Genomic DNA, 26,507 nt, shown 5'->3' with positions numbered 1-26,507 from the left:
GATTGAGGGTTTGTGTTTTTGCAAGTCGCTTCGAATCATAATGGTGCCATGTTTTCTTTTATGGAAGTCATCTGGTGGGTTCGTATAGCTCAACACCATAAACCAATATCATGGTCACAGCTCCCAGTGGGCAATCCCTGCAAATCCTATCTAACAATAAACAATAAAAGCCAGTTAAATTAATTTGCTATGACAATTTGTTTTTTTCAATGGTCAATGTGTGACAGTACATTATGTGAAATCCAAGCCGGTCAGGCCCTAATGCTTATTATTTTTACTGGCCACTTCTGCTCAAATTGCCTACTTCCTCAGCTCAACAGTTCATATAATTCTACACATATTAATGTATTGTATTTAGAATTTGCCCAAAAGACAGAATGTGACGATGTATTATAGAGGATGTGAAATTTACTCGGTGATCCCCTAGTACATCACTGACTTGTTGTACTCATTCACAGAAAAACAAAAATGCAGGGCTGGGTATAAGAAGACAATAGGTTATTTCGAAAGACATTTATTAAGAATCAAATGCATACACAAGCATTGTAACATCTAAAACCACAGCAGTAAAATAACCATATCGACACATTTAAAAATAGCCCAGCCACCTCATACCAGTTGCATATATCTATATTTATATTGCACTTATATTGAACTGTGTACAGCTCTCTTCTGAAATATTTATTTTCACTTTATCTTCTTCCGACCTCCCAATTTTGCTGCTGTAGACTGGAAATCATGTTGATGTTCAAATCTGGAAGGGTCTTTGAAGACCTACTTAGTTTACCAAATACTGTAGTTCATACACATTTGAAAACTGCATCCGGGATGTAAACACTCACCTTCAGAGCGCTTACAGTAAAATATAGCGTCATTAAAAAAATAAATAAACGGTGGCTGTGAAAAGAGCATTTCGAGGAATATGTTACTATATACAAAGTAATAAAGGGAAAGGACAGCTGGCAAAGTGTACAAAACCCAGACACATCCTTAACAATTGGCAAAAGGAATCCCTTCATTAATCCTGTAAAGGAAAATAAAATAATAGATATTGTAACACCTCAAACAAATACAAATAAAATACTGTTGTGATGTTGACATGCTATTAGTAAGGGTGTTGTCAAAACTATAAAACAACCATTTGCATATATTTGGAACCTGTTTTTTCAAACTGGTATTTTCCCGTCAAAAGTGAAAAATGAAAATTATTCCCATCTATAAAAGTGGATGAAGACATCAATGCGCAAGTTATGAACAAATATCCCAACTCCCACAATTCTCAAAAAATCCTACAAAAGTATACAGAATTGTGACAGTCATTGAAAAACAATCCTTCAAGCGACAAAATATTTTTAGGGGGAAAAAAAAAGACCTCAATTGAAAAAAATGAAATTTGTGGACAGGATATCCACCAACTCCAAGTTGTCCCTCGATATGACTGCGTGCATGGTTGTTCGTCTTTTGTGTGCCCCTGTAAACTAGTTCAGGGTTTACCCTGCCTACTGCCCAAAGACACATGGGGTAGGCTCCAGCACAACCGTGACACTCGTGAGGATAAAGCGGTTCAGAAAATGGATGGATGGATGGTATACACTAATATAAATAGGAAATATGCAGTTGGTGTCTTTATAGATCTTTAAAAAAACTCTGATTATGTCCGAAGAGGGGTTGCACATACATGTGATGAGTTAGTGATTACCGAAAGCAATGTTCAATTTAATAACAAAATCCAAGTTATTAAACGTATCTTGGCTATAAAAGGGTATGTTAACATACCCTGAATTATTCACATGATATATATTTATACATGAGACGTTTCTAGAATACTCGTGTTACCGTTTTCTTTGTGGCTGATTGTACTTTTCTGTTCTGGCAAAAACCATGAGCAGTTTACAAAAACTGCTGTAGGTGAAGCGAAAACACTGAGCACCCCCCGCCCCCAAATAAACAAATAAATAAATAATTTCTTGGTATAATTGATGCCAAGCTTTGTTGAAGCCACATACTGTTTTGATGACATTAAAACAAATGTCAGAAGTTCTAGCTGTTCTATTTGAAACTAAGCACGTCCAGAACAAAAGACCATTGTATAGAATTTATAGCTCACCATTACTTCCATATATGACAAATGGAATTGAGTTTTGGGGCAATACATATACATTTTTGTTTAAGTAGCATTCATAAAGCTGAATACACAGCCAACAATTCCGTGATGTATTCATTTAAATACTTTGTAATTTTGTGACTTTTGTCAAATTCCACTCTTGCACAAATAATGTACATGATTGACTGTGTCGCAGTTTCCAGTAGCTTTTTGAAAAGAGAGACATTTATTTGTAAGGAACTGGCGGCCTCAAAAACACAAAACAATAACAAATATAAAGCAAAGTCATGTGTCTGTCAAAGGTGTAAATTTGTGGAAAAATAATAAAAACGAATACAAAATGTGTGGTTTAATTAGTTTTCATAATTTTTAAACTGAGAACGGACTAAGTACATGAACCAAATGTTAAAGTGAATAAAAATGGACAGTTGGTGAAACTGTTTAAAATGACTTGATTCTAGTGTCAGATGATGAATCTTGTGTATTGATTGTGTTGTAGTCATTAAGCTTATTTGCTCAAATGTTTTACGATGTAAAGAAAAAAAAATAGTGGAAGCTTGATAAGTTGTAGCTTCACCCTGTGCCTTTTGGACTGGCTTGTTTACCCGGCTATAGTGCCTTATTTTTTCCCTGATTGAAGTTGATGGAATAAATTAACCAACACCAACAACAGTGACGCTAAATTTACTTACAATATAAATGTTCTTCAATTCAAAAGTCAGCAGCGCACTTCTGCTTTGGGTTCATCTGATGCTCCATGTCTAGTCCGCTTTGCAGTCTATGCAAGACCTGCTCCACAAATGACACTTTCCAATAAACACACAAAACCTTTTGAAATCAGCTTAGTCTCCAATATCCCACTTTTTCTGTTGTGGGCCAGTGTGTGTATTACCTCATAACTCAGCACCTCAAAAGTCCAGCTGTGAAGTACAGCCATTTTAACAATTGATTGTTTTTTTTGTTTTGTTTTTGTTTTCTTTTTTACATTCAACCAAACAATTGAAATGACTTCAACGTATTTACAGGTCTCGATTTTCGTCATTCCTCACATATTATTTTTCTTGGGGGGGGGGGGGGGGCGGGTCCAAGAGACTATTTAGGCCGCAGTCCCCTGAAGAGGCACATCGAAATGGACAAGGTTATGAGCTGAAAGAACAGAACAGATGGATTTTAACATGTGGGTCATTTCAGACACAAGCCCATCCCCCCAAAAAATGACATGGCAGCCGGACTTTAACAAGCGAGACAAGTTGTAAGAAGTAACGACCACCACTAGATGGTGCGCTTCGGACATAAAAGACCGATGACGTTGACATTTTCCCATTTCCACGGCCAAAATGCAAACTTCTATTTGACAGAAGTGTCAAATTGAGTTCCAGAAAGTCAAACCTGCCACAAGTTGTCTTTACTAACAATTGTTTTTATTCAAGAGCTCGTTTACCTGCCGGTTGAGTCGTGAGGATTTGTACTTTGGCCGTCGATTTGGGACTTTTCTGCTCAGTACATAGCAAAAGACAAGGCTGAAATACAAACTAAAATATCTCCGTACCTCAACGATCATCACTGTAATGACCAATGCTCCCGCGGTATACATGTAAATGGTGTAGGAATTGTAGAGTGCTTCGAAACAACCCTGTGGAGAAACAAAGAACGACAGTGCAGTCAAGGATAAATAAGCCGTGAACTTGCGGAACTGCCTCGACCAGGGGTCACCAAAGTGGTGACTGTGGGCACTGAAAGATCCCCTTTGCAGATCATGTGACATGGGCAATTGCAAGACCTCTTTGCACACACCAATGTACCATCACTATAAATGCCCATTTAATCTTTGTTTCAAAGGGGATCAAATTAAAGTGAAATATCAAGGAAATCTATTTTGTTACTGTAAACTACTTTGCAGATGCACGGACGATACTCCACTGCCCACGCAGAGATCATATTTGGGCTATTGATAACATATCGTTCAGATGTGTACAGATGAGTACAGACGAGTTGAGCATTCACAGTTCAGATGCATTGGATTGAAATCCCATTGACAGTGCCCCCCACCACCACCCACCCACCCCCAGAAGTATTCGAAAAGCACGGTCAATTCTTGTTTTTGTTGCATACCCTACTTGTTGTATACATTAGAGTTTTAAATCTGAAAATGTTAAATCAGAAGATGAAAGAGACAAAAGTTCTGAATTCAAGCTTTCATTTCATGGCACAATATTTTTATTAAATGTGTTATTTGGGATACCGTACAGCACGTATTGTTTGAAGCCACCTGGCTTTAAGTAAGCAAAAGTATTGGAACATACTTTTTTTTTTTTTTACATTAATTTAGGCGAATAACATTAATATTTGTGGCATGACTGCATGGCAATGACTGCAACAGGCCTCGGACGCGTTGACTTCATCAGACCGTTGCATTCTTCATTTGAAATGCTCTTCCAGGCCTTAACTGCAGCCTCTTTCAGTTCTTGTTTGTTTTAGGGGATTCTCCCTTCATGAGGTAAATTGCATACTCTTTTGGGTTAAGGCCCAAGGGCCAGACTTGGCCGGTCTAAGGCCTTCCACTTTTTATCCCATATAAAGTCCTTTGTTATGTTGGCAGTTGGCATTGTCTTGTTGCAGGATGAAACATCGACAAAATGGTTTTGTAGACTCCAGAATTCTGTTTCTACCATCATCTATCAATCCATCATCCGAATCTCGATATCATCACTAGGGTCGTAGGTGTGCTGGACCCTATCCCAGCTGCCTTTAGGTAGTAGGCGGGGTACGCCCTGAACTGGTTGCCAGCCAATCGCAGGGAACAAAGAAACATCCCATCCATCACACCTAAAGACGATTTGGAGTGTTCCGTCAATTTACCGTGCATACCTATGGAATGTGGGGAGAAAAAAAAACAGTACCCGGGGAAAACCCACGCAGGCACTGGGAGAACATGCAAACTCCACACACGAGCCCGGATTCCATCAAGATGAGTTACATGAACGATAAAGAGAGAAGCAGTCATGCAAGCCCAAGTGTAATGCATTACATTACCCCCACCATGCTTTACAAACGAGATTGCGTGTTTTGTGGATCCTTTCTTTCGTCAAACTTTGGGCTGCTAGAGTCTGATCAAGTCAATGAGTTTTACAGCATTTTACAGACTGTTACACCCGCGCTGTAAGAAGGAGAGATACCGACGCTCGTTCCTACCGACTGCTGTCAGGCTGCTGAATAAAAATAACAACAAAAATAATAATAATAATTAAATGATGTGATGTGTGTGATGTGAAAAACAATTGTAAATAGCACTGCGATTTATCCATTTTGTATTTATATTGCACTTAATTGAACGGTGTTTGTTTTTTCTTCTTTCTTCCCACATTCTTGCTGCTGGAGGCTGTAAATTTCCCCAGTGTGGCACAAATAAAGGATATCTTAATTTGAAGCAGTGATGGCAAGGCAGGGTTATGCCACCAAACGTTATTCACTAAGTGAATTTCATCTCGTCTGTTTCAGTACTTTTGCTCACTGGAAAAGTGGATCGTCCCGAGTTGTTGAAAACATTGAGATGTAAATAACATGAAATAAAAGCTGCAATTCTGAACTTTTGTCTCACACTCGTCTTTTGATCTGAAACCCAAACGTCTTCATTATACAACAAAACAAAGCAATTGACCTTGCAGTTTCATTACCTTTCAAGGGGATCGGAAAGAGGCCAGGAAGGGTCGGATTTGAGGGGGAAACCCCGATTTGTTCCATTCACACTTTGCAAGAAAAAAATAATCTGATATATGCTGCACATGGGCAAACAAAAAATTGGAATTGACCTGCAGTGTGTTTATTTAACAAGTACCAATGCATATGCTGTGTCTCTGTCACACGTGGTGTTGCCTCGTCTGCAGCAGGCGAGGGGGACCTGGTCTCCAAAATCCTCGACGCCTCTTACGCCACAACAGCTGAACTGAAATGAGTCAAGAAGAGTACAACAGAAGCATTTATTACTGTGCTGGCCAGGAATCTATGAAATATGAGTCATCGTGACTGGTTTTTGTGTATGGGGTGCACATGTTCACATGTGCTCGACACTTACATCATGCATAATTTTCCTCCACACCGATGTGTAACGGTCGTCCATGTTTCCGCGTTTATAATTAGCGGTTAACGTCGCACTTAACGACTGTTGAGATAACTGAAAGAGACAAAGAATATTCACAGTACAGTCAAAGGAAAAGTATAGCCGTTTTACAAAATGAGCCACAATCACCAGAATTGGAGCTTACCGTTCCCCACTGTGTGATGGCAAAAATCCCAAAACCTATCTGTGCTAAGAAGATGGAGCTGATGAACGCGAAGTACTGCAACGAGACCGAAGGACACAGCGGCGAGTCAAATAAAAGAAGTGCTTTTCCAAGCATCCCAAAAATTCCATTCAAAAAAAGATAAGACACTGAATATCGAATGGCACATTTGAACGATGCTCTTCAATCAGTCAGAGTGTGCGCTCAGAGACTTTCAGGAAGGCAGCCACTCTCGGGAGTGGCTTTAGGGCACCGGAATGAATTTCAGAAAAACACCCGAGTGGACAAGAGGTTTTGGTGCGAGTCAAAGCTGTAATTTTAATAAATACAACTCATGCCTGAGTAGAAATTGAGGACCATACAAACTATGAAAAAAAATGTGATTGATAGCCGCCCCCCAGAAAAAAATCTAAATACAGTAATTGTAGGAACCAGGTAAACAAACATTATCATGAAAATCTCAGGAGCAAAAAATAGAGGACAGCAAAATAAAATAATATTCATGGATAAAGTTCTGTCATGAAAACTACGTACTTACTTCTCCCAAAATAATCAATTTATCATTTGAAATACACGAAGGAACCTTGAAAAATAATTGCCACTGTGGCACTATATAAAACCCTACTCTTGCACAGAATAACTGTTCAAATCTTTCAGCATAAAAGGGAAACAGATCGTACATTCTACATTACCTAGCAGCCAAAGAGGACATATTTCAGAAACATAAAATAATCCGTACGGAATCCGAAAACTCAAAAAATAAAACAAACAATTCAATTGCTTTTCAAAATCATTGAGGCCGAGCACAATGTCATGTACTTACGAGAAGGAGCACACATCTATTTTCACGGAGGGCTCCGCACCAGCCCAGGAGGCCCAGAAGGAAGAGCAAGGATCCGACGGCCATCACAAAGTGGAGGATTTTTGAGAGCAAGGGGTGTGTCTCTATCAGTTCACCTACAATTCTCGTGCCCAACTCCACCAGCAATCCTACACCCAAGAGTAATACCCCAGCCACCTGACAAAGGGATGTGGGGTGAGGCCAGATGAAGGAGCCACAAAATTACTTGCATTAGAAACGTAAGGAACCATCGGATAAAAGGCACACTAGAACAACTCAATGTAAGTAGTGCAAAACAACAATGGGGGTTGGTCTTATCATCTTGGCAGTCATTCTTTATGTACCAGAAAAATGATGCATAAGAATGCAGTGCATAGTTTCGGGCAGAGGCGATTGCTCTAAGACTGCAAGGGAAACTCAGTCTTAGACCCTAAAATGTCAAAAAAACAAGCGATCAAATATATGCGTGTATATGTCATTGACTAAATATGAGCTACAACGCACTCAACTTTTGTTCCGAATCAGCTTTTTATGACTGGTTAAGATGCGACTCTCTTCTCATTCATTCCCGCAGCTTCACTGTGCTTTAAACTAAGTGGACGCTGAGCGTCGAACGCGCGAACACTGGGCGTCTCGAGAGTTCAGTGTAGGTTGTCCCAATGCATTGAAACGAGACGAGTCATTGGATAAATGCTGGTTTTGTCCCGCCCATGGGACGCTCAGCGTCTTTGGGAGTCTCTGGACAGTGGGCGTTTATAGGCTGACCCGGAAACCCAGCTTTTCTGCATGATGATTGGATGATCTGTCTGAGGCTGAATGTCTTTTTGATTGACAGCAAAATGAGCCAATCACTGATGCCTTCATCCAACGGTGAAGGCATCCTTTTCATTTTTATGAAAAGGATGGGGGGTAGAATTCACGTACAAATAAACGGACACATTTTATGATGAAGGCCAAAATTGCGCTACTCCTCCCTGACACACCAGCATCCGCCACTGGTCGAAACGCAAGGCCGATTAGGCTTTAAATGTGCCGCTGAGTTGCAGAGAAGAGGAACACATTTTTGAAAGTTCACAGACCTCATTTTTCAGACCTCAGTGTGAAAGAGCCACAGAGAAAACACAAAGGGAGGGTCATCACCGCTACTTTCAGGATGTTAAGCTTGACAATTTGCTCTGCTGGTTGCATGTTGCCTTCAGCAAGCAAGTCACAAAGAGCTTTTGTTGTGCCAAATCAATCAATCATAAAAGCAGAAAACCTTCTTGCTGTGCCCCCCCCCCCACACACAGACACACACCCAGGCTCACAGTTAGTCACCCTTGTTTGATCAAGTTTGTTAAACTCAAGGTACCAGTCATAGACCCCATACGGCACAAAGTGCCTTGGATATTTTACCACACTGGAATCTAATGAAAGATGGAGTTTAGTAAAATAAATATTGGCCCCATTTCATAAAATGCAAAAGTGGCTACCGTCGGGTCAGTCACAGGGTCTTAATTCACTTGACTGTCACAACCTTACCCAAGGCCACAGGAAGAGATATTCGGAATACTTACAAAAAAGAAGGTATTGAGGATTAACATGGTATACTTGACGCTTTTCAGACAGTCACCCGTCATGACTGTTTTATCTCGCGATGGAGGCACGACAATCGCCTGTCAAAAGAAAAACGCCACTTAATGAAACAAGCAAAAACCTCCCAGGCACAGTGAATTGTGTTGTTTTGTGCACCCGGGCGCTGTGAATAGTGTTGTTATTGTGCGCTCCAAGTTGCCGTCGCTGAAATGAAACGGCTGCCAAGTAAGTATTTGAAAAAATACATACAGCAAAAACAGTTTTACAATGAACTGTACAGCAAAAATTACTAGCAAATGAACAAAACATTTTCCTCAGATGTGATAATTTGCCATACTTTCAGTGCACATACAGAGGGATGGGTTTTTTTTGGCAGTGGCGATCCGAGCTTGAACAGTGCAAGACGCCCTTTTGGTTTGTCCCATTTTTTGAGGAATGCTGAGGTTGCGTGCCTTCATTGCGAATAGTTATAGTCCTATTATAGTCGCGTTAATCAAAATTTTAATCGCTAACTTTATTATTTCTGTATCTGGGTTGCCTTTTTATAGTATCGCTTTTTGTGTGTTGTCTTCCTGTGTTCGAGTTGTTGAGTGTGGGGAAACAATGGTCAGTCACAGTCTGAAGCAGACCTTGATTGGATTCCATTATGTTTGGGCGTGTTTAGCAGAAGCTGATAGGCTCCCATTGGAGTTGGGAGGGCCAGCTAAGCAGCAGTGAGGAGGCCCAAGGAATGGAACATTTACATTCGAAAAACGCCTGATGTTCTACTACATTTTTATTTTGTAATTCTTTGGCGATTTACAAAAACAAACATTGATATTCCCCCTCGTGGTCGAAACTAACGGTTGCAGGTCGGACTTGGGACAAGTTTCAAATACAGCTGAAAGTAAATGGCTAGGATTGCATCTGTCTAAGTCTGTTGAAAAACAATAAAATACATTATAATGCAATTTTGATCTGCCTCAATAATGTGATGAATTTAAAACGAAAATAGGGCTTTTCTCAGCAATTTTTAGATGATTAAAATATAGATTAATTAGATCAATTACAGATCATAATTAATTAATCTCATAATTGTTTGAATCGCTTGACAGCATTAATAATTGTGTCGAATTTTTAGATGTGCCCCCCCCCCCCCCCCTCCATTGTGACAGTACTTGGATGTGTTTTACTTACATGATGATGGTAGTGCCGCGAGGGTGGAAACTGTTCCGTGCGGAGTGACTCTGGCCTGCTTCCATAAGAAGCAGGCTCTACGCGAGTGCGCATCTTCCGTTGTTGAATGGAAAGAGCTTCTTCCTCAGCAAGCTCAGTGCACTCTACTTTTCCTAATGTGAAAGGAGCAATGGTTATTTTCTTTTTGGTTCTTCAAAATTGTATGATTATTTGACTGTGCGTACAGCAGTTGTGCAAACACGATATAAATTAATTTGAGTATGATGTTGTCACTGCAGTGCATACGCAGCCATTCCATTCCCAATTTACCATAAACGAGCTAACTTAAGCAGCTGCCCAGGAATAGAGACTCTTCGAATAACAAGGACGTCATACCTCATTTACATTGAAAATCTCTCACTTCGATGCAAATTCTGCCAATGAATGGCAAAGATTTACATTTCACGATGCTATTAGAACAACCTCGACACACCAGAAACCGATGTGGGGATTTCATTGTACATGGAAACGCAGCCAGTCATCAAAAACATTAACATGCAGCATATATAGGAACAAGCCTGCTCCACAGCGGCTGTGTCCAAATACAGGCTGGGTCCTGAAGGCCACATTATCAACGGCAAGACGCCACTTCCGGTGTGACTCCAATACACATAGTGTCCAAATTCACATTAAGTCTGTCCAAATTCGACAGGTTAATCCTCAGAGGCTGCACGAGGAGGAGACTTTGAAGGCGTTGAAGGACTCAGCCTTTGAATTATAGTATTTCTCTCGAATGTGGAAAGCACGTGGGGTCGTGTTCCGCAAAAGTGACGTCACGTAGTCAAAAAAATGCGGCTTGTGTGGACGCAGCCTGTGAATTACGACACAGCCAGAGACTTTCTTAGCAAATAATGCTGCCTTACTTCTCACAATGTCAGTGACAGCCTTTGCATTGAGGTATAAAATAATCGCAGAGCTTGTTTACAGCCTTTCAGATGGGAAGAAATGCCTAAACTCCATTGTTTACCAATTTATGTTGTGAACTGCAAAAAAGTTATGTTTCCTTAGGCTTTTTCATATTAAGGCTGCATGATTGCGTCTAAAACAACCATCACAATTATTTCTATGAAAATTGGAATCATTATTCTGCTTTTTTTGCACGTTCCGCCAAAGTTACCGTCAAACTATGTGTTGAATCAACTGCACTCAATTAATATACTATCGACGTTATTTCGTAGAAATGATGTTTGTGATACTTACGAAGTTATCCAACCTCCGTCTGGAAACGTGTTTTCTGCGAAACACAATGTAGTAACAGCTTACAAAAACTTTCAACCCCACACGTTTTACGTAAAGTTATCTCAGAGCAGCAGCAACAGGTGATGTCAACTCCATAAGTACTGGCTACCAGTGGTAAAGGCCAGGGGACGCAACAACGTGTGCGAAAACGTCAGTTTTTGTGCTCACCTTTGTCGGCTTGAGGGCACTGAAAAAAACGTTCAACGTGCGTGACAACATCGTCCATTCATCCGTTTGACGTTCACAGCCCGCGTGGGCTTTGCTGCACTGAATAATCGAGGAAAACACAGGCAGCACGCGTGCGCGTTTTTTGGGCGGGGGCGCAAACGTGTCGATTGCGTCACCAGAACGCCCGTTTGTTTGCATCTTGGTTTGTATTTAGTTTAGTTTTTTTTTTTTTGACCGGAACACATGAATGTGACTGGGAACGTTCCACACAAGAGCCGTGTCTTTTAGGTCAGATTGTGCATTTTCAGTGCGCACAGTATTTGTTAAGTAAAAGTAAATTATTATTTTGATACCCCTGATGGGCTCAACAACTGATAAGTTATTAAGACTTTCTAAAAAGAAATACTGCATGATGCATTTAGGAGGACTACTGTGTACCCAACTGAAGATCAGCACGTCGAGATAGACCCTCCCTTTGGGTAATTTGCATGTTCGCAACATACAAATCCTGCCCCCCCCCCCCCAATGCCTGTTTAGCTAATTATAACTGAATACTATAAATTATATGTAGTCACAGCCTTTTGGGGATAGTGTAACCCCTTTTTAAACACTCGTATCGTAACATCAATTAAAATGACTGCTGAGTACCTGTATAACGAAGTGCCTTACTTAACTCAAATTCAGATTATGAGCAAATTGACCCCCAGTGAAGATTAAGTGGTTCAGAAAACAGATGGATGGACGGAAAAACACATATTGCCGCAAGAATATATGTGGGGATGTCAATTTTTTGTGACATCACAATCATAACATACCTTTTAAATCGGCCAAAGTTAATCTAGGGAGAAGTAATTGCTTTACAGTGTTTGTTTTATTGATACTCCTGTCCCCATATGAACAGTGTTTTTTTAAAAATATGATATAATTTTTCCCCTATTTTTGAATGTACTCCAAAACAACAGCTCACAAATGCCCAGTAAGAGAATCGCTGCTGTAAACTGCGCATAAATGTGAATGTCGAAATGTGCTCTAAGATTGGGTGCTGACCAGTGAGACTCACGTCGCAAGTGTGGATAAGTGGTATGGATCACATGTCTTGTCTTGATGGATAAGCTGTGCCGCGCCCGCGCCAAGGCCTAAGTGATTGTTTTCTTTCTGCGCCCTTCAATTGACTGGTGACGAACCCAGTGTCCGCCTCTTACCCAAAGTCAGCTGGCCTCGGCTCCTGTTCACCTGCCACCCTAATAAAGACGCTTACTCTGGAAAACGGAAGGATGGATATCTTGACTGAAACACACACGTGGAATCACAACAGAAATCCAATCACATAGCCCACATGCATTCACATTTTCAACACTCAATTTGATTCATAGAACCGGTGGAATTTAAAAACAAATGATCACAAACCAGCTTCACATTACCACCAGAAGCCAGAGCTCAATAATGAGGGCAAACCTACATTCCTCCCCGGATGAGGAAAAGCATTTGGCATTGTTGCTAAAGCATCCCCATGCTCAACAATGAAAACCAGATCTGGCATATACAGCACTCGACCGGCCATGACGGGGGCTTCAACTAGCTGAAATTATAAGATAAGGAAGAACTAGTATGCTGAAAATTGCACAGCCCGAGCTGGTTCTCCTTTGCGCATGACAGTCAGCATGATTAATGAAGCTAGTCCGTACTCGCTTGCTCCAATCTCCACCACACGGACAAATGGATGAAAAGAATCACCCCTTTTACCAGCAACAACCAATCAACTTCATCTTGAGCATGATGCTGAATAACAATTAATCAACAGTGCTGAGACCATGCTGAGACTGTACAAGGAAAAAAACACTTAAAGTCATCTCTTTCAATTTGACCCATGGGACAAATCAAATGTGATTTAACATTGCAGTGTTTGTCACTCTCTCCGCTCCAGAGTGGACAAACGATGTCCAAGTTAGCCGACACGTGACACGTTATCCTTCAGTTCAATTAAAAGCCGATTTTTGTCATTTAGACAGCAATAAACACCCCAAAACCTGGAAAGAAGATGGACTCATGTCTGGGTAAGAAAGGCTCCCCGCAGGCATACCATGCTGGTTACTGAAACTCTAATTACGAGAGAATGAGCTTTGGACTTTGCTGTCACATAAGAAGCTTTTAAGCCGATGTACCGAAGGCAAAGCAGCAATAGCACCGGTATGCTCCTTCACAGGTCACACAGCTTGAGGATAAGAGAAAACTTCACCAGGAGCAACATGTACAGAAGAGTACAAATTGAATTGAAATCAACAGAATCCAACAATGAAACAAGAAGCAGTGTACGGAAAGTAATAGAAACAAATTGACGAAATGTACAGCTACAGTAGCTAAACGCAAAGGTGATGGACACTGGACAGGCATGATTTCCGAAGATGAAACTAATTCGACAAGAGGAGTTCCTCCCCTACCGACAATGGAGGAGGAAGCTTCCATCTCCACATTGCCACGGGGTAGGGCCTGGTATGTCGTCAAAAACAAGGCAATGCAAGAAAACTGTTGAATCGTTTCAACAAGTAGCATCTAATTGGTCAAGTGGAAAGCATGAAAAAAAGCAGCGTTTTCACAGCTATCCTATGTAAACTTGAGTAGTTTTGTCGCTTGTAATTAGCCGGCAGCCACCGTATAAAAGCAGCTATCAATTCTATCATCTTTTGATCAGTCACATTTGCACCTAGCAATGACGCCAAGGCCGTATCGTAACTTAAAAATATTTCCATTATAAGAAGTATTAATTTTTCATAATTGATTAATTTTTGTTTAGTTCAGTGTTATTTTGTTCTACATTTGTTGTACACTAGAATAGCATTGTTTGAAATGAATGAAAAAAAAAGTGGCAATTTAAAGGCAATAGAAAAATGGTTGCCGGCCCATGAACAGCATGTTACTTGTCTCAACTGGTCCGTGACACAAAAAAAGCTTGGGGACCACTGGAGTAGATCACTCCAGGGGCCACCGAAGACCCACGTCCGAAACTCAACAGCGCATCCCTGGCGAGAACTATTCTGAATCTGCCAAGGTTGCTCTCATGATCAATCTTAAACCAAATAAAACACACACACACAGACACGCAGCATTTTTTTCCCCATAAGAACCATTGACAGTTCACTCTAAAGGCATGAGGATCACTTGTTTATTAGGTTCACGTGTGACTGGAATCGAATCCATCAGATTTTGGATTACAGAATCTACACCGACTGCACATCAGCCAAACGCAAGGCAAGTATGAATTCATTCACATTAAAATCATCAGAACAAGATAAGGAGACACAACAGGCTATTTCGAATGCCATTTACTAAAGATCAAATGCATACACAAACATTTCAACACTTAAATCACATAACAATAAAAGAGTAGCCATATAAACAGAAATTTAAATCACATTGACGTTCATACCCGGGAGGGTCTTTAACTTTAACATCACATGCTCACAAAATAGTTCATACACGTTTGAAAAATGCATCCATTTTACGCACGCACGCACGCACGCACGCACACAAGCACACACGCACACACACGCACAGAGTTTATCCAATATAATACATACAGCATGATAGAAATATGGCTGTGAAAAGGGCATGTGGAAGGATTGTGTTACTATGTACAGTAATAAAGGGAAAGAGTAACAGCCAAAGTGTACATAAAAAAAATCAAAACAAAACAAAACATCTGTAACAACTAAGCCAAATTTACTTAATATAAATATTCTTTATCCAAAAGTCAGTGCAGTGCCTTCTGCTTTGGGTTCATCTGATTCTCATGTCCGGTCTACTTTGCACCCAGTCTGTGCAAGACCTAGTCCACAACAGACACTTTTCACTGACCACACAAAATCTTTTTACATCATCTTTGTCTCTGATATCCCACTATTCTGTTAAGTGGCAGTACGTCTATTACTGTGTTACCCAGTACCTCCAAAGTCCAGCTGAGAAGTACAACAATTGAAGGAATTGATTTTTTTTTAAACTCCAACCAAACAATTCCGAATAGAAAATGAGTTCAATAACAATTTCAAAGTATTGGTTGTCTTCTTTCTTCACATATTCCCTATTTTTCCTTGGAGAACAAATATTCCAAACAGACTACAGAGATTGAAGTCCCCTGAAGAGGCACATAGCCACGGACATGGCGAGAAGCTGAAGAAAAGAACAGAAGTCCCTTACCAAGGACAATTGGATCATTTCATACACAAACATGCAGTCTAAAAAAATCGAATTAAACAAACTCTAATGAAACAAGTGAGCACGACATTTGTGTTTATGTACCACAACCACCAAGAGGTGGCGAGCTTTCCACAGTAAAGACTTAGATGATGTAAACAGTTTGCCATTATTATAAGTTTTCTTGAGAAATCATCAGCATATGGCAAAAAATGTATTAAATCAAAATATTACAAGTATTTACAAATATAGATATATTTTGGTTTGTCTAAAAGACAAATTAAGATATTTCCATACCTCAAAGGTCAGCACCAGAATGAACAACGCTCCCGCTAAATAGAGGTAAACTTCATAGGTTTTGAAGCCTGCTTTATAACAACCCTGTTAACGCACACACAACAAAGGATCAATAAGTTATAAACTGACAGAATTGCATTTGACAATGACAAATTGTTATCTCAAACGAATGGAACATCTCTGGACAAAGGCGTGGCAGGTTGAGATGATTTTTCGAAACGCGTTGATGATTTTTCACATTGTGCGTCAGCTTTGCTCGAGTAGCTTTCAACCCATTATTGACTAGTCAAACAATTAATTGTATCATTGGATACAAATGTATTTTTCATTCAAGTTAATTGCAAAATATTTTTCCCACTGACTGTTTATTTGGAATCGTTTGAATGAAAAAAAAAACCAACTAAACAAAAATGAGACAATATCACATGGGATGGTGCACTATAGTGCTGACCAACATTTGTCAAACCCAGCGACTTGGGTCCTGATTAATATGAAGTGCTACTAGATTGATATTCATCTAAACTTCTGAGGCTGCTTCAGGTTGTCAATTGTGGATTTTTCCTTGCAATGTATGAAACCTTTTCCATATGGCTCACTTTACCACTTTCAGAGACAGTGGTTACTACAGTGGATAGCTACCCATGTTATCAGGTTTCAGGATGCACACAAGGATTCAACCACAAACCCGGTGTGACACAGTGATATAATTGTAATGATTCAAATAACAAAAGCCCGGGGAAGAACTGATTCGACCAAGGAGAGTCACCAGAAAGTACCTGTACGTTGATATGATCTTGCGAGCCATTCAGGCATTTATCCCGATCAGCATGCTCCAAATTCCCGGTCGGGCTGCGCTGCAGGCAGCAGGCGGGTGGAACTGTGTGATTGTATTTTCGACGAAACAGACTGCCCTCAAAATCTTCTAAACCATTTATGCCACAGCACTCATGCTGAAACGAGACAACAAAAGTACAATAAAAGCATTTATTACTGTGTTGGGCCGGAGTGTAATTTATGAACTATGAATCGTAGTGACTGGTTGGTGGGCACAGTGTGCAAGGATGTTGCATACTATACACATGCGGTGGGTACTTACTTGAACCATCCATTTATTCCATATTGTCGTGTACTTATCGTCGGGGGCGTAGCCCTGGTACTTTTCGCGCATCTCTTTTTGTAAATCTTCAACAAAGAACTAAAGCAGGCAGAGAACAAGTACGAGATTGACCAAAGAATAAAGTATCATTTTATAAAGAAAAACAAATGTGAAACCATCGGGTGAAAGAGACACTGTATGTTACCTTTTGACGCTGTGTGTAGGCCCAAACTCCAGCGGCCAGCTCTGCTATGAAGACGATGAAGATGAGCATGAAGAACTGCAACAAGATGAGAGAACGCAGCGGCGAGTCAAATCAGTGGAGGAAAAATTTGGATTGAAATTCTGTTCTGACCAAATCGCCTTCACTCAATATTCACGATCGGTGGCCTCACGCAAAACCTCTGATCTGAAATCGCAGCACGTGCAATGCTTAAAATTTCTCAGCGAACCTGATTGGAGCTTAAGGTCGGGGGACTTTTTTGTCATACCTGTGGGTACACACGAATTGGCGCTGACTTGAATTGCGATGCCAACTGGCTGAAAAATAAACACCGAAATAGAATTTTCGGATTCGAATCACAACAGAATATTGTTGCAATGTCCCAGACTATCAGGCAACTCAGTATGTGTGACACACTACAGTATTGCACTATGACGTTCATCTTGTCTACTCATGGTTAAATTAGGTGGAAGGTCTCTCTTTTCCAGACAATTCCATGCTGTCGACATTGTAATACTGTACACTAAGTATGCGGCAAGTGCGCATGTGTCGTGTGAAGGCAAGCAGGCTCCTTGAGCGAGCTAACCACAAGTGCGTGGGAATAGTTGGCCAGCTAATGACTATTATATTAAAGTGTTCGGCAGTCAGTCAATAAAGTTTTGCGGTTCATCTTTCAGGCCGTTAGATTAACAAATGGAACAGTTTGCTAACCTGGACCCCGGAAAGACAAACTCTCCAGATCACGTAGCGCTAGCTAGGACGATGCTGGTACAACATCACACGAACAAGATTCTACCATTGGCCAGGGTACGGAAAGGTATCCTTGTGGTTAAAATAAGCTATTTTAAACTAAAAAGGAAAACCTGTTGATAGATTGAAGCGGCTGCGGCAGTGGGGTGTTGTAATCTCGGCTTTAAGACATATGCTTTCAAATATGAGATGAGGCTTTGTGAAGTGCTTTGGACAATGGACACTCGATTAGCCACGTTGATTACCTTTTAATTTGTCGGACTATGATTTGGTTTTCTCGAAAAGTATGGGTATTCGATTTGAGTCAGCTCCAAAGTTATTTGCTGCTTTCGAATTTCGGTGAAGTGTCTAAGCCCCGAGTCGCAACAGGAGACAGGGTTATCTTGCAGACAGACCGAATTGGGCCTTTTGCTCATCCGGCTTTGTTTGTAGGCAAGACATTTTCAAAACTGAAATGGGAAACGAGCACACAGCAGCACATCCAAAATTTCAATATCATTTACTTACGAAGAAGAGCAGACACCTATTTTCACGGAGGGCTCCGCAGCAGCCCACGAAGCCCAGAAGGAAGAGCAAGGATCCAATACCCAGCACGGCGAAGACGGTTTTTGAGAGAACGGGGTGTTGCATCAACATTTCACTCAACACTGCTGTGCCAAACAACACCAACAATCCCACACCGAGGAGGAAACACCCTGCCATCTGACAAAGGCACATAAGGGTGGGGGCAGTTGAAGGAGCCAGAAAAATGGTACATTATAAATTCATGGAAACACTGGATAAAATGCAGACGAGAGCAATTTGATGTGGGGAGTGCAGAAGAGAACAACAACGGAGGATATATACAAGCATCTGGTCTTTCCTTTTGGCACGTCATTCATCTGTACCAGAGAAATTACTCATCAGAGCCAATGTGAGATCGGTAGTCGGCCTCCACACTCCCGCTCAGGGTTCAATTGTTCCGCTCTGTCGCAGAGCCCTTGAAAACGCCTCTTATGGCCGCCGAGTGTGAAAGGTCCGTCGAGAAAACACAAAGAGATAGCAGTCGCTGTTACGGGATAGCAGTCGCTGTTACGGAGAGATGTTAACTCGACTATTTGCTCTGCTGGTTGTGCCCTTAAACAAGCGCATCTGAGTGGAGTCATTAAGAGCTTTGGTTGTGCCTAATAAATCAGGGAAGGCGATAACGTCCTTACTCAGCCCCCGGACTAACGCTTAATAGGATTACCCTTGATTGTTTGATCGAGACTGATAAACTCAGGTGCCTGCCACAAACTCCTCATGACACAATGCGAGTCGGATGCGTGTCCGCACGCGAATCTAATCAAAGTGGTGTTTAATAAAATCCACATTGTTCCAGTGTAATAAAATGCAAATGTGGCTAAAATCAGTCACTTGGTTGCCATGGTCTTAATTCACTAGCCTGACACCAGTTTCACTGCAGGCCACACGAAGCGAGATGAGAAATACTTACAACGAGGAAGGTATTGAAGATCAACATGAGGTACTTGACGCATGTTAGACAGTCCCCCGTCATGACTGTTGTCCCTCGCGCTGAAGCCTCTCCATGTCCCTGTACAAACAAACAAACAAACACGGCACTTCAGCAATACGGCACAGCCAAAATCTCCCCGGCGCAGTATTCCGCGTTGTCTTGAGCACTCCAAGTAGGCACTGAAACGTGACGGCCAACAAAATCACATTCTATCAAAATAAGCACACACTTTCCAGTTCATTTGTTTTCAGTCAAGTGAAGAACACGTTTGGACTACACACGCCAAATATGAGGTTGCTTACCTTGGCGAACGGGACAATTCACAAATCACACATTTTACTCAAAGACCCGATTGCTCCTCAGTGCAGCCTTTCGCAGGAGAAATGGTGACTCTTGGTTAAGAGAGAACCAAAGGATTGTCTATCAGGAAACATTTCAAAGATCTGACTATTCTCTCTTGTTAGGGCAGTGGTCTGAAACCCCCAGGCCGCGGACCATTTGGTACCGGGCCACACAGAAAGAATAACTAAAATGACTTCAGTTGTATTGGAATCTGAAAGATATTTTATTTTGAAAAATGACCGGATTCTCTGTTACATCGGTCTACGGTATGTCACTCTTGACGCAGGTGAAGGTGCGCTTCTCAGTCACGTGATCGGTTACCGCTAAAATGAAATCCAGGGGCTAGCAAAATGAGTAAAAAACAAACGTCTCCGAAAAGTTTTTTAACAAAAAATAAAAGAGCCACTGTTGGGAAGGGGAAAAGGGCCAGCCAGGAGACAGAAGAGAAGCCTACAACTTTCAAGACAAAGAAGGCTACATTTAATAGACAGTATCAGGAGTCTGACTTAAAAATACGGATTTAGGTCAATGGCAGATTTCCACGCACCAAGCCCACTCTGCATAATATGCGGCAATGGTGAGTCTTTTTTTTTCATGCTCTTTGTATTTGTGGTGTATCTTATTTTGAAGGTCAATGGCAGATTTCCACGCACTAAGCCCACTCTGCATAATATGTGGCAATGGTGAGTCTTTTTTTTTCATGCTCTTTGTATTTGTGCTGTATCTTACGTTTCATTCATTCAGTACCAGCCAGTTCTGGACCAAGTCTTAAAAAGACAAACGTCTTTGGGAGTGAATGAGTTAAACGTTACCCTAGCCACCAGAGAGGGTTGCGGCCCGATAGGACACACTCTCAAGCCTCTTCTAAATATAATGAGCAATGTGAGCCCCGTTGAGCTTCAAGCACAATTTCCCTGTTGACAGATGGCCCCGGAAGGACTTGTAGAAAATAAAAGAATGTCCTTTTAGCATGAAGATATCCCAGCTTCTCAGTATTAACCAATCTGCGCAACTCCATCTCAACTCACTGGGCCAACCGAGCCTTCACCAAAACATAAGTTTTCTCCTCAGGGAAGTGGGATGATCGAATGATATTATGGGATGAAACAAGCAAGTCGACACTTTGACAATAACCGTCACATATTCCCTGGACATGTTTGCATCTAAGACTTTTAGTAAACATGGTTCCACTGGTGCAGTAACCTTTAATCAGTTTGCAGTAACCTTTAGCTCACTTTTATATTTCACTTGTGTTGTGAGTTTTTTTTTCTTTATTCCTAATCATCACACTCAATATTGCAGATGTGATGGGAGCCTCTGTGCTCTGTACAGATTGCGAGCAGCATGAAGGCTTACTGGGAAATTGATTTAGAGCAGCAGATTAACACCTCCTAGAAATCATAATGATATGCTCAGGTATTGATCACCTTCCGGGAGCTTCTCGGAGAGCAACCAACAGCCTCATTGCATGAGATGGGTTTTTAACTAATCCCTCTCTGTATTAAGCTCTGCTGAAAAGCGTAATGAGGGCACATGGGGGCTAAATTGAGTTTTGCATACATTACACTCACGGAAAAAAAAGGTGTCAAGAAGGGGGCTTCTTTTATCCTTCCTGCACTGCACTGTCGAAGCGTGACTGTGTTCATTGTAGCGGGGGATAAGGAAAGAACAGGGTCTTCATTACAATCTCTACACAAAATGGCACCTCGGTGCTCTTCACAACAGAGAGAAAAAACATTTTTTCTGGAGGTGGGGAGTGTTTGCCATCGTCTGTCTTGCATATTGTAATGCGTTTAAAAAAAAAGATTAGTCAAGAAAAGAAATTAATTAAAATAAAAAAGAAAGAAAAAAATAGAAACAATGAAAAAAAACTCATTTTTGGACATGTTAAAAGAACTAATATTAGCCACTTTATCCGTCGGGCCCTAATGCATATTCATTCATTCATCTTCCGAACCGCTTGATCCTCACTAGGGTCGCGGGGGGTGCTGGAGTTATCTCAGCTGTCTCCGGGCAGTAGGCGGGGAACACCCTGAATCGATTGCCAGCCAATCGCAGGGCACACAGAGACGAACAACCATCCACGCCCACACTCGCACCTAGGGACAATTTAGAGCGTCCAATCAGCCTGCCATGCATGTTTTTTTGGAATGTGGGAGGAAACCGGAGCACCCAGGGAAAACCCACGTGGGCCCGGGGAGAACATGCAAACTCCACACAGGGAGGCCTGAGCTGGAATCGAACCCGGTACCCCTGCACTGTGAAGCCGACGTGCTAACCACTGGACTACCGGGCCGCCACCCCTAATGCATATTATAGCATTTATTTATTTAAAATTTTGCACTGTATATAATTGCACTTATAATTTGTACACTCTTACAAGTACTGTTAGCCTCGACTGGAGTGATGACAGTGTACTTTAACATCCTTCCAAGAGATGGTAGAACTCATGGCTCGACAATTTCAAAGACTCGCTCTGTGTCACCCACCGCATTTCAGAGTCGACCACATCCTCTACATGCCTGGTGGGTAAACGTTAAGCTGCTAGTTCATTATGAACGGTAGCTCGTACTCCTCCGCAGAAATCGATGCCGACTCTCATGACATGGAACGTTTGGGAGGGGGAGAGTCTCTGATGGCCTCCTGCCCTACTAATGCAGAGGACATGTGATAAAGATGAATAGATGCTTAAGCGGTACGATTGTATACGACTGTATACGAGTACAGTATTTGCCAGATTTTATTGAGCCAAGGCACATTACTTACATTCAAAAAATGTCACAATGCGTCATCAAAACAAAAATAAACGGGCCGTACCGATATGTATTTTATTTGAGGTTGATTACGATATTTGGCACAATAAAGTTCTAAACTATTATATATGATGAATAATATATTTGTGTGAGTTTATAGACAAAAATCTGTGTGTTGAGGGGAGTGGGGGTTTAATGTTGAATCTTGGTCTTGTTTTGTCATGACTCTGACTTTGTAATGCGTAAAAAAATTGTTAGGGTGGTTCTGTTCGTGACCAACAGGTGGCACTGTAAGGCTCTTCCTGTCGTGGCGCACCTGTCGGTCATTGTGTCATTAGTTCATGTTTCTGTTAAAAACTCATTCAGTACCAGCCAATTCTAGACCAAGTCTGAAAAGACGTCTTTGGGAGTGAATGAGTTAAAAGGACCCCCTGCCCGACCAGTTGGTGTCGGGTCATTGTGTTTGTCATTGTTTACGTCTGCCTTAGTTTGTATTTTTGTTAAATACATCTTGTTAAGTCTACCCTGCTCTTCCCTGCTTTTTGGGGGGGTCTTCCAACTTCCATCACACAAAGCCTAACAAGAAATAAAAGAGCCACTGTTGGGTGATTCAAGTGACTGGCTGATTTATTGATTAAAAAGTATAAAGCGGATACTGTCACGATCTCCTCTCACTGTACCCACCAAATCATTAATCTGAGCCTATTTAGTTGAACACAAAGCGATGATTCTCAACGGGTTAATCGTACCTTCTGCCACCCAGCGGGAGAGCATTTCATCGCGCTCCCTGTCACGATACATCGGTGACGCAAACAGATGAACAAAGATACATGACTTGCAAAGACATTTTCACTCCAATGAAATGAAATTGGATCATTTTTATCGCAACCCACCAGATGATCTCTCGGTACACTCATGCGCTGTCGGGGAAATCAACGCACTAATGTGTGCGCATGAGTGTGTTGTCTGTGTGTGTGTGTGAGATCATGACACTTTATAATTTTGTAGAAACGGTCTCTCAATTGCGTCAACGTCATGATTGGCTTGATGACGGCTAAATAACGCGTGAGGACTTGGGTCAACAGCAAGTCACATGCTCACTGATACAGCGATCGCCTGGAGCTCCTGCTCTCAATCTGCTGTGTGGCCACCGAGTGAGGGCATGTTGTGCTACAAGCGGACAATGAACACATAAACGCTTGTGCCATGCGGCCTGGCTCGACTCAAATCGAGCAGTTCCCACGGGCTCTTGCAAGGGTGCGCTGCATTTGGAGCTTTCCCGGTAATTTAGCTGCAACTCGATTGAAAATAAACGCTGAACGATGTGATGTGTCATGACAACAAGGGGAATATTTGTCTGCACTTTGGCTTCTGTCAGTACAACAGAGCTTCTGGAATCTGGAACACCTTCAAGGATGTGTCATTTAAAGTTAAAAAAATAAAATAAAAGGTTTTCGGTAGAAAGTACAAGTCAGTGTAGCCTCATTTTTTCCTGAATGAATGAATGACCATTCTCAACAAGTACTGAGACCAGTGGTGGTCTGTTAGGCTCAACTCGCCCTTCTCAACGGCCTTAAACACTATTAGAAACACTGACCTACAATTAGCCTATATTTAGCAACATGAAAAGATTTCCCGGGAATGACAATCTGTGAATGCCGAGTCTGGTTGGACGGACCACTTCAACTTCAAGGCACCCCCCCCCCAAAATAAATAAATAAATAAATAAATAAATAAATAAATAAGGATGATGGGTTCCAGGAAATGAAGTTTGTTTGTGTTGGGGGAAAATAAAGCTTTTTGTGGAACGTTGTTGTGTAATATTGCAAGAAGGAAATCTAAAAACAGCATAACTTGCTTGTTTCTAAACACATCTTCCTCTCCCTGACCCTTTAATGTCGCCTGCTGCTCGAGGAATCCCTTCTCCCATTGGCTGCCAAGTTGCAGTTAATCCACCAAAAAGATTGTACGGGCCAAACTTCCAAGAGGTGTGCAACATTATTGTGACGTTTTTCAAATGTTATCACTTGCCCTAAAAAATTTACGTAAATAGCGCAAACGGAACATTATTTGTTTTTGGTGTGCAATGAAGACGGATGGTGGGCAGGGGAGGAAAAAAAAGACGACAAATTTGGAGCCTGAAGACGCTCCCGAGTGCAAAGTACACACAAGCGTCACGAAGAACAGAGGCCAATTGCAGACAACACCATGTCATCGCGGTCTTGGACTAATACAATTTTGTGAATTCCATCTGGGGCTATTTTTAGGTGTGAGAAACTATCCAGCTCTCCGTTAAAGAGGCCGGTCTCCACGGCAACCCGGATCTGGCGTGAGAGTGGCCTTTGTCTGCAGCGCAGCGTTTGGCATCTCTACTTAAGCTCAAGTTCCTGTTAGAAAACAAAAGGAGAGCCGAGCGAAACGCGTTCCGACAGCTTGGGCAGCCGCAAGGCGAAGGTCATTTTGGTCACCTTCCCCTGGAGTAGAAGCACTTTTAAAAAACTTCATAAAACATCTGAAACTTCAGCCATACGACTGAAGCCGTAGATAAGAAAATGGAGCCGGATTTGTTTTCAACAATCCAAACAAACGGAGGAAAGATTTAAATGTCTATTTGTCTGTGCCTCTGATGAAAGAGTTTAAAAGTACCATGACACTGCGTACAGTGTAAGAGGGGCCCCACTGCAAATCATTGTACATTACAGAGAAACAAAGCAAGAAAAGAAAAAATACGTTTTAGCGATGAAAAAAGTATTTATGATTTGCTCCATCAAAAGAAGAAACATGAACATGAATGAATGAGTTGATGAAGACCGCTGACTGACTGCACACACAATGGATGGTGCTACACTATCGGAAATTATTTTCTCAGGGAGTAAAATCTTGTGGGTGCATGTAATGCAGGGGTGTGAAACTCATTTTTGTCGCGGGCCACATTATAGTTACGGTTTCCCTTGGAGGGCCGTTATGAATTTTGGGGAACCATATCAATGTTTAATCTCGTCCGGATATTACATACACAGCGCACAACAAATTGATCAATTTCTAGTTTTACAATCAGAAGTCAAGAATAATGACTCTTATTGTGGATTACATATGACAATTTGAAATGTTGGTTCAGACTTAAGCAAGCATTCTGGAACTTGACATGCTTGATTTGCCTTTGCGGGCCACAGAATATGATGTGGCGGGCCAGATCCGGCCCCCGGGCCTTGACTTTGACACCTGTGATGTAATGGATGCCCTTTTGATCCCCTTATAAGAGTTTGTCCACATTTTCTTACTCTGATAGCCATTGACAGTCTTGCTATCATGAATAAACAGAAGGAACAATAAGAGTAAATGACTATGAACAGCTTTCGGTCAGTCTGTGGAAAAACAAACAATGATTGATCATCTCGGAACTTGAACAAACGTTTGGTCCGCTTGGTTTACCTTCGTGCTGGTGGTTATATGCAAGAACTGATTGATTGATTACAGCCAATGTATCTCGGTCTGAACTGCCCTTTCACCTCTCGATCTATACATGTCTGCTTCTCAAATATGGTTGGAATATTAATGTTCCAAATGTCAATGCAAATCAGAAACAAGCAAAGAGCAGCGTTTTTTTTTTTTATGGCCGGGGGAAAAAAAATCTAGCCAGTGTGGTCTTTGTGCTGTTTCTCTCAATGTACTTGTACACAAACTTGTACACAAAATGGACACAATATGATCTAAAAATATATCACATTTTCATTTTATATTTACATTTTCAGCCACAATAATAAACACTGTCAAGGAAAGAAGTGCGTGAAATAGATGAAGACAATGATATAGTACACTCACACAAAAATAATAATCTATATATATATATTGCGCGTCGTCCAGCACGCGGTCTGTCCTTCCGTCTGTCCCTTTTCAAAACGTACCTACTTCACCGCGCCGCTGCGCGCCGCCACTGCGCC

At 41.4% G+C, this 26,507-nt stretch overlaps 2 protein-coding genes across 2 annotated transcripts in view; both read right to left on the bottom strand.

Moving 5' to 3' along the window:
- Nucleotides 1–2,718: 2,718 nt before the first annotated feature.
- On the bottom strand, nucleotides 2,719–11,940 carry LOC127598058 (tetraspanin-18-like). Its single transcript, XM_052061568.1, has 9 exons — nucleotides 11,423–11,940; nucleotides 9,977–10,128; nucleotides 8,782–8,880; nucleotides 7,208–7,402; nucleotides 6,367–6,441; nucleotides 6,177–6,275; nucleotides 5,940–6,047; nucleotides 3,654–3,737; nucleotides 2,719–3,250 (listed from the first exon to the last, which is right to left on the bottom strand). The coding sequence occupies exons 1-9, from the start codon at nucleotides 11,478–11,480 to the stop codon at nucleotides 3,197–3,199; spliced, it is 924 nt and encodes a 307-aa protein (XP_051917528.1). The 5' UTR covers nucleotides 11,481–11,940; the 3' UTR covers nucleotides 2,719–3,196.
- Nucleotides 11,941–14,568: 2,628 nt separating this feature from the next.
- LOC127598048 (tetraspanin-18-like) overlaps nucleotides 14,569–26,507 on the bottom strand; it is a 35,093-nt gene continuing 23,154 nt past the window's right edge. Inside the window, exons 3-9 of the mRNA XM_052061555.1 lie at nucleotides 19,451–19,549; nucleotides 18,484–18,678; nucleotides 17,209–17,283; nucleotides 17,004–17,102; nucleotides 16,684–16,857; nucleotides 15,908–15,991; nucleotides 14,569–15,586 (exon numbers count right to left, since the gene is read on the bottom strand). Of these exons, the coding sequence (XP_051917515.1) occupies nucleotides 15,533–15,586; nucleotides 15,908–15,991; nucleotides 16,684–16,857; nucleotides 17,004–17,102; nucleotides 17,209–17,283; nucleotides 18,484–18,678; nucleotides 19,451–19,549 (780 nt within the window). The 3' untranslated portion in view covers nucleotides 14,569–15,532. The remainder of the gene's footprint in view (nucleotides 15,587–15,907; nucleotides 15,992–16,683; nucleotides 16,858–17,003; nucleotides 17,103–17,208; nucleotides 17,284–18,483; nucleotides 18,679–19,450; nucleotides 19,550–26,507) is intronic.

This window comes from Hippocampus zosterae, chromosome 3 (genome assembly GCF_025434085.1).
Source record: "Hippocampus zosterae strain Florida chromosome 3, ASM2543408v3, whole genome shotgun sequence".
In the NCBI taxonomy this organism is placed as follows: domain Eukaryota; kingdom Metazoa; phylum Chordata; class Actinopteri; order Syngnathiformes; family Syngnathidae; genus Hippocampus; species Hippocampus zosterae.
This window is presented reverse-complemented; position numbering and strand designations above follow the sequence as displayed.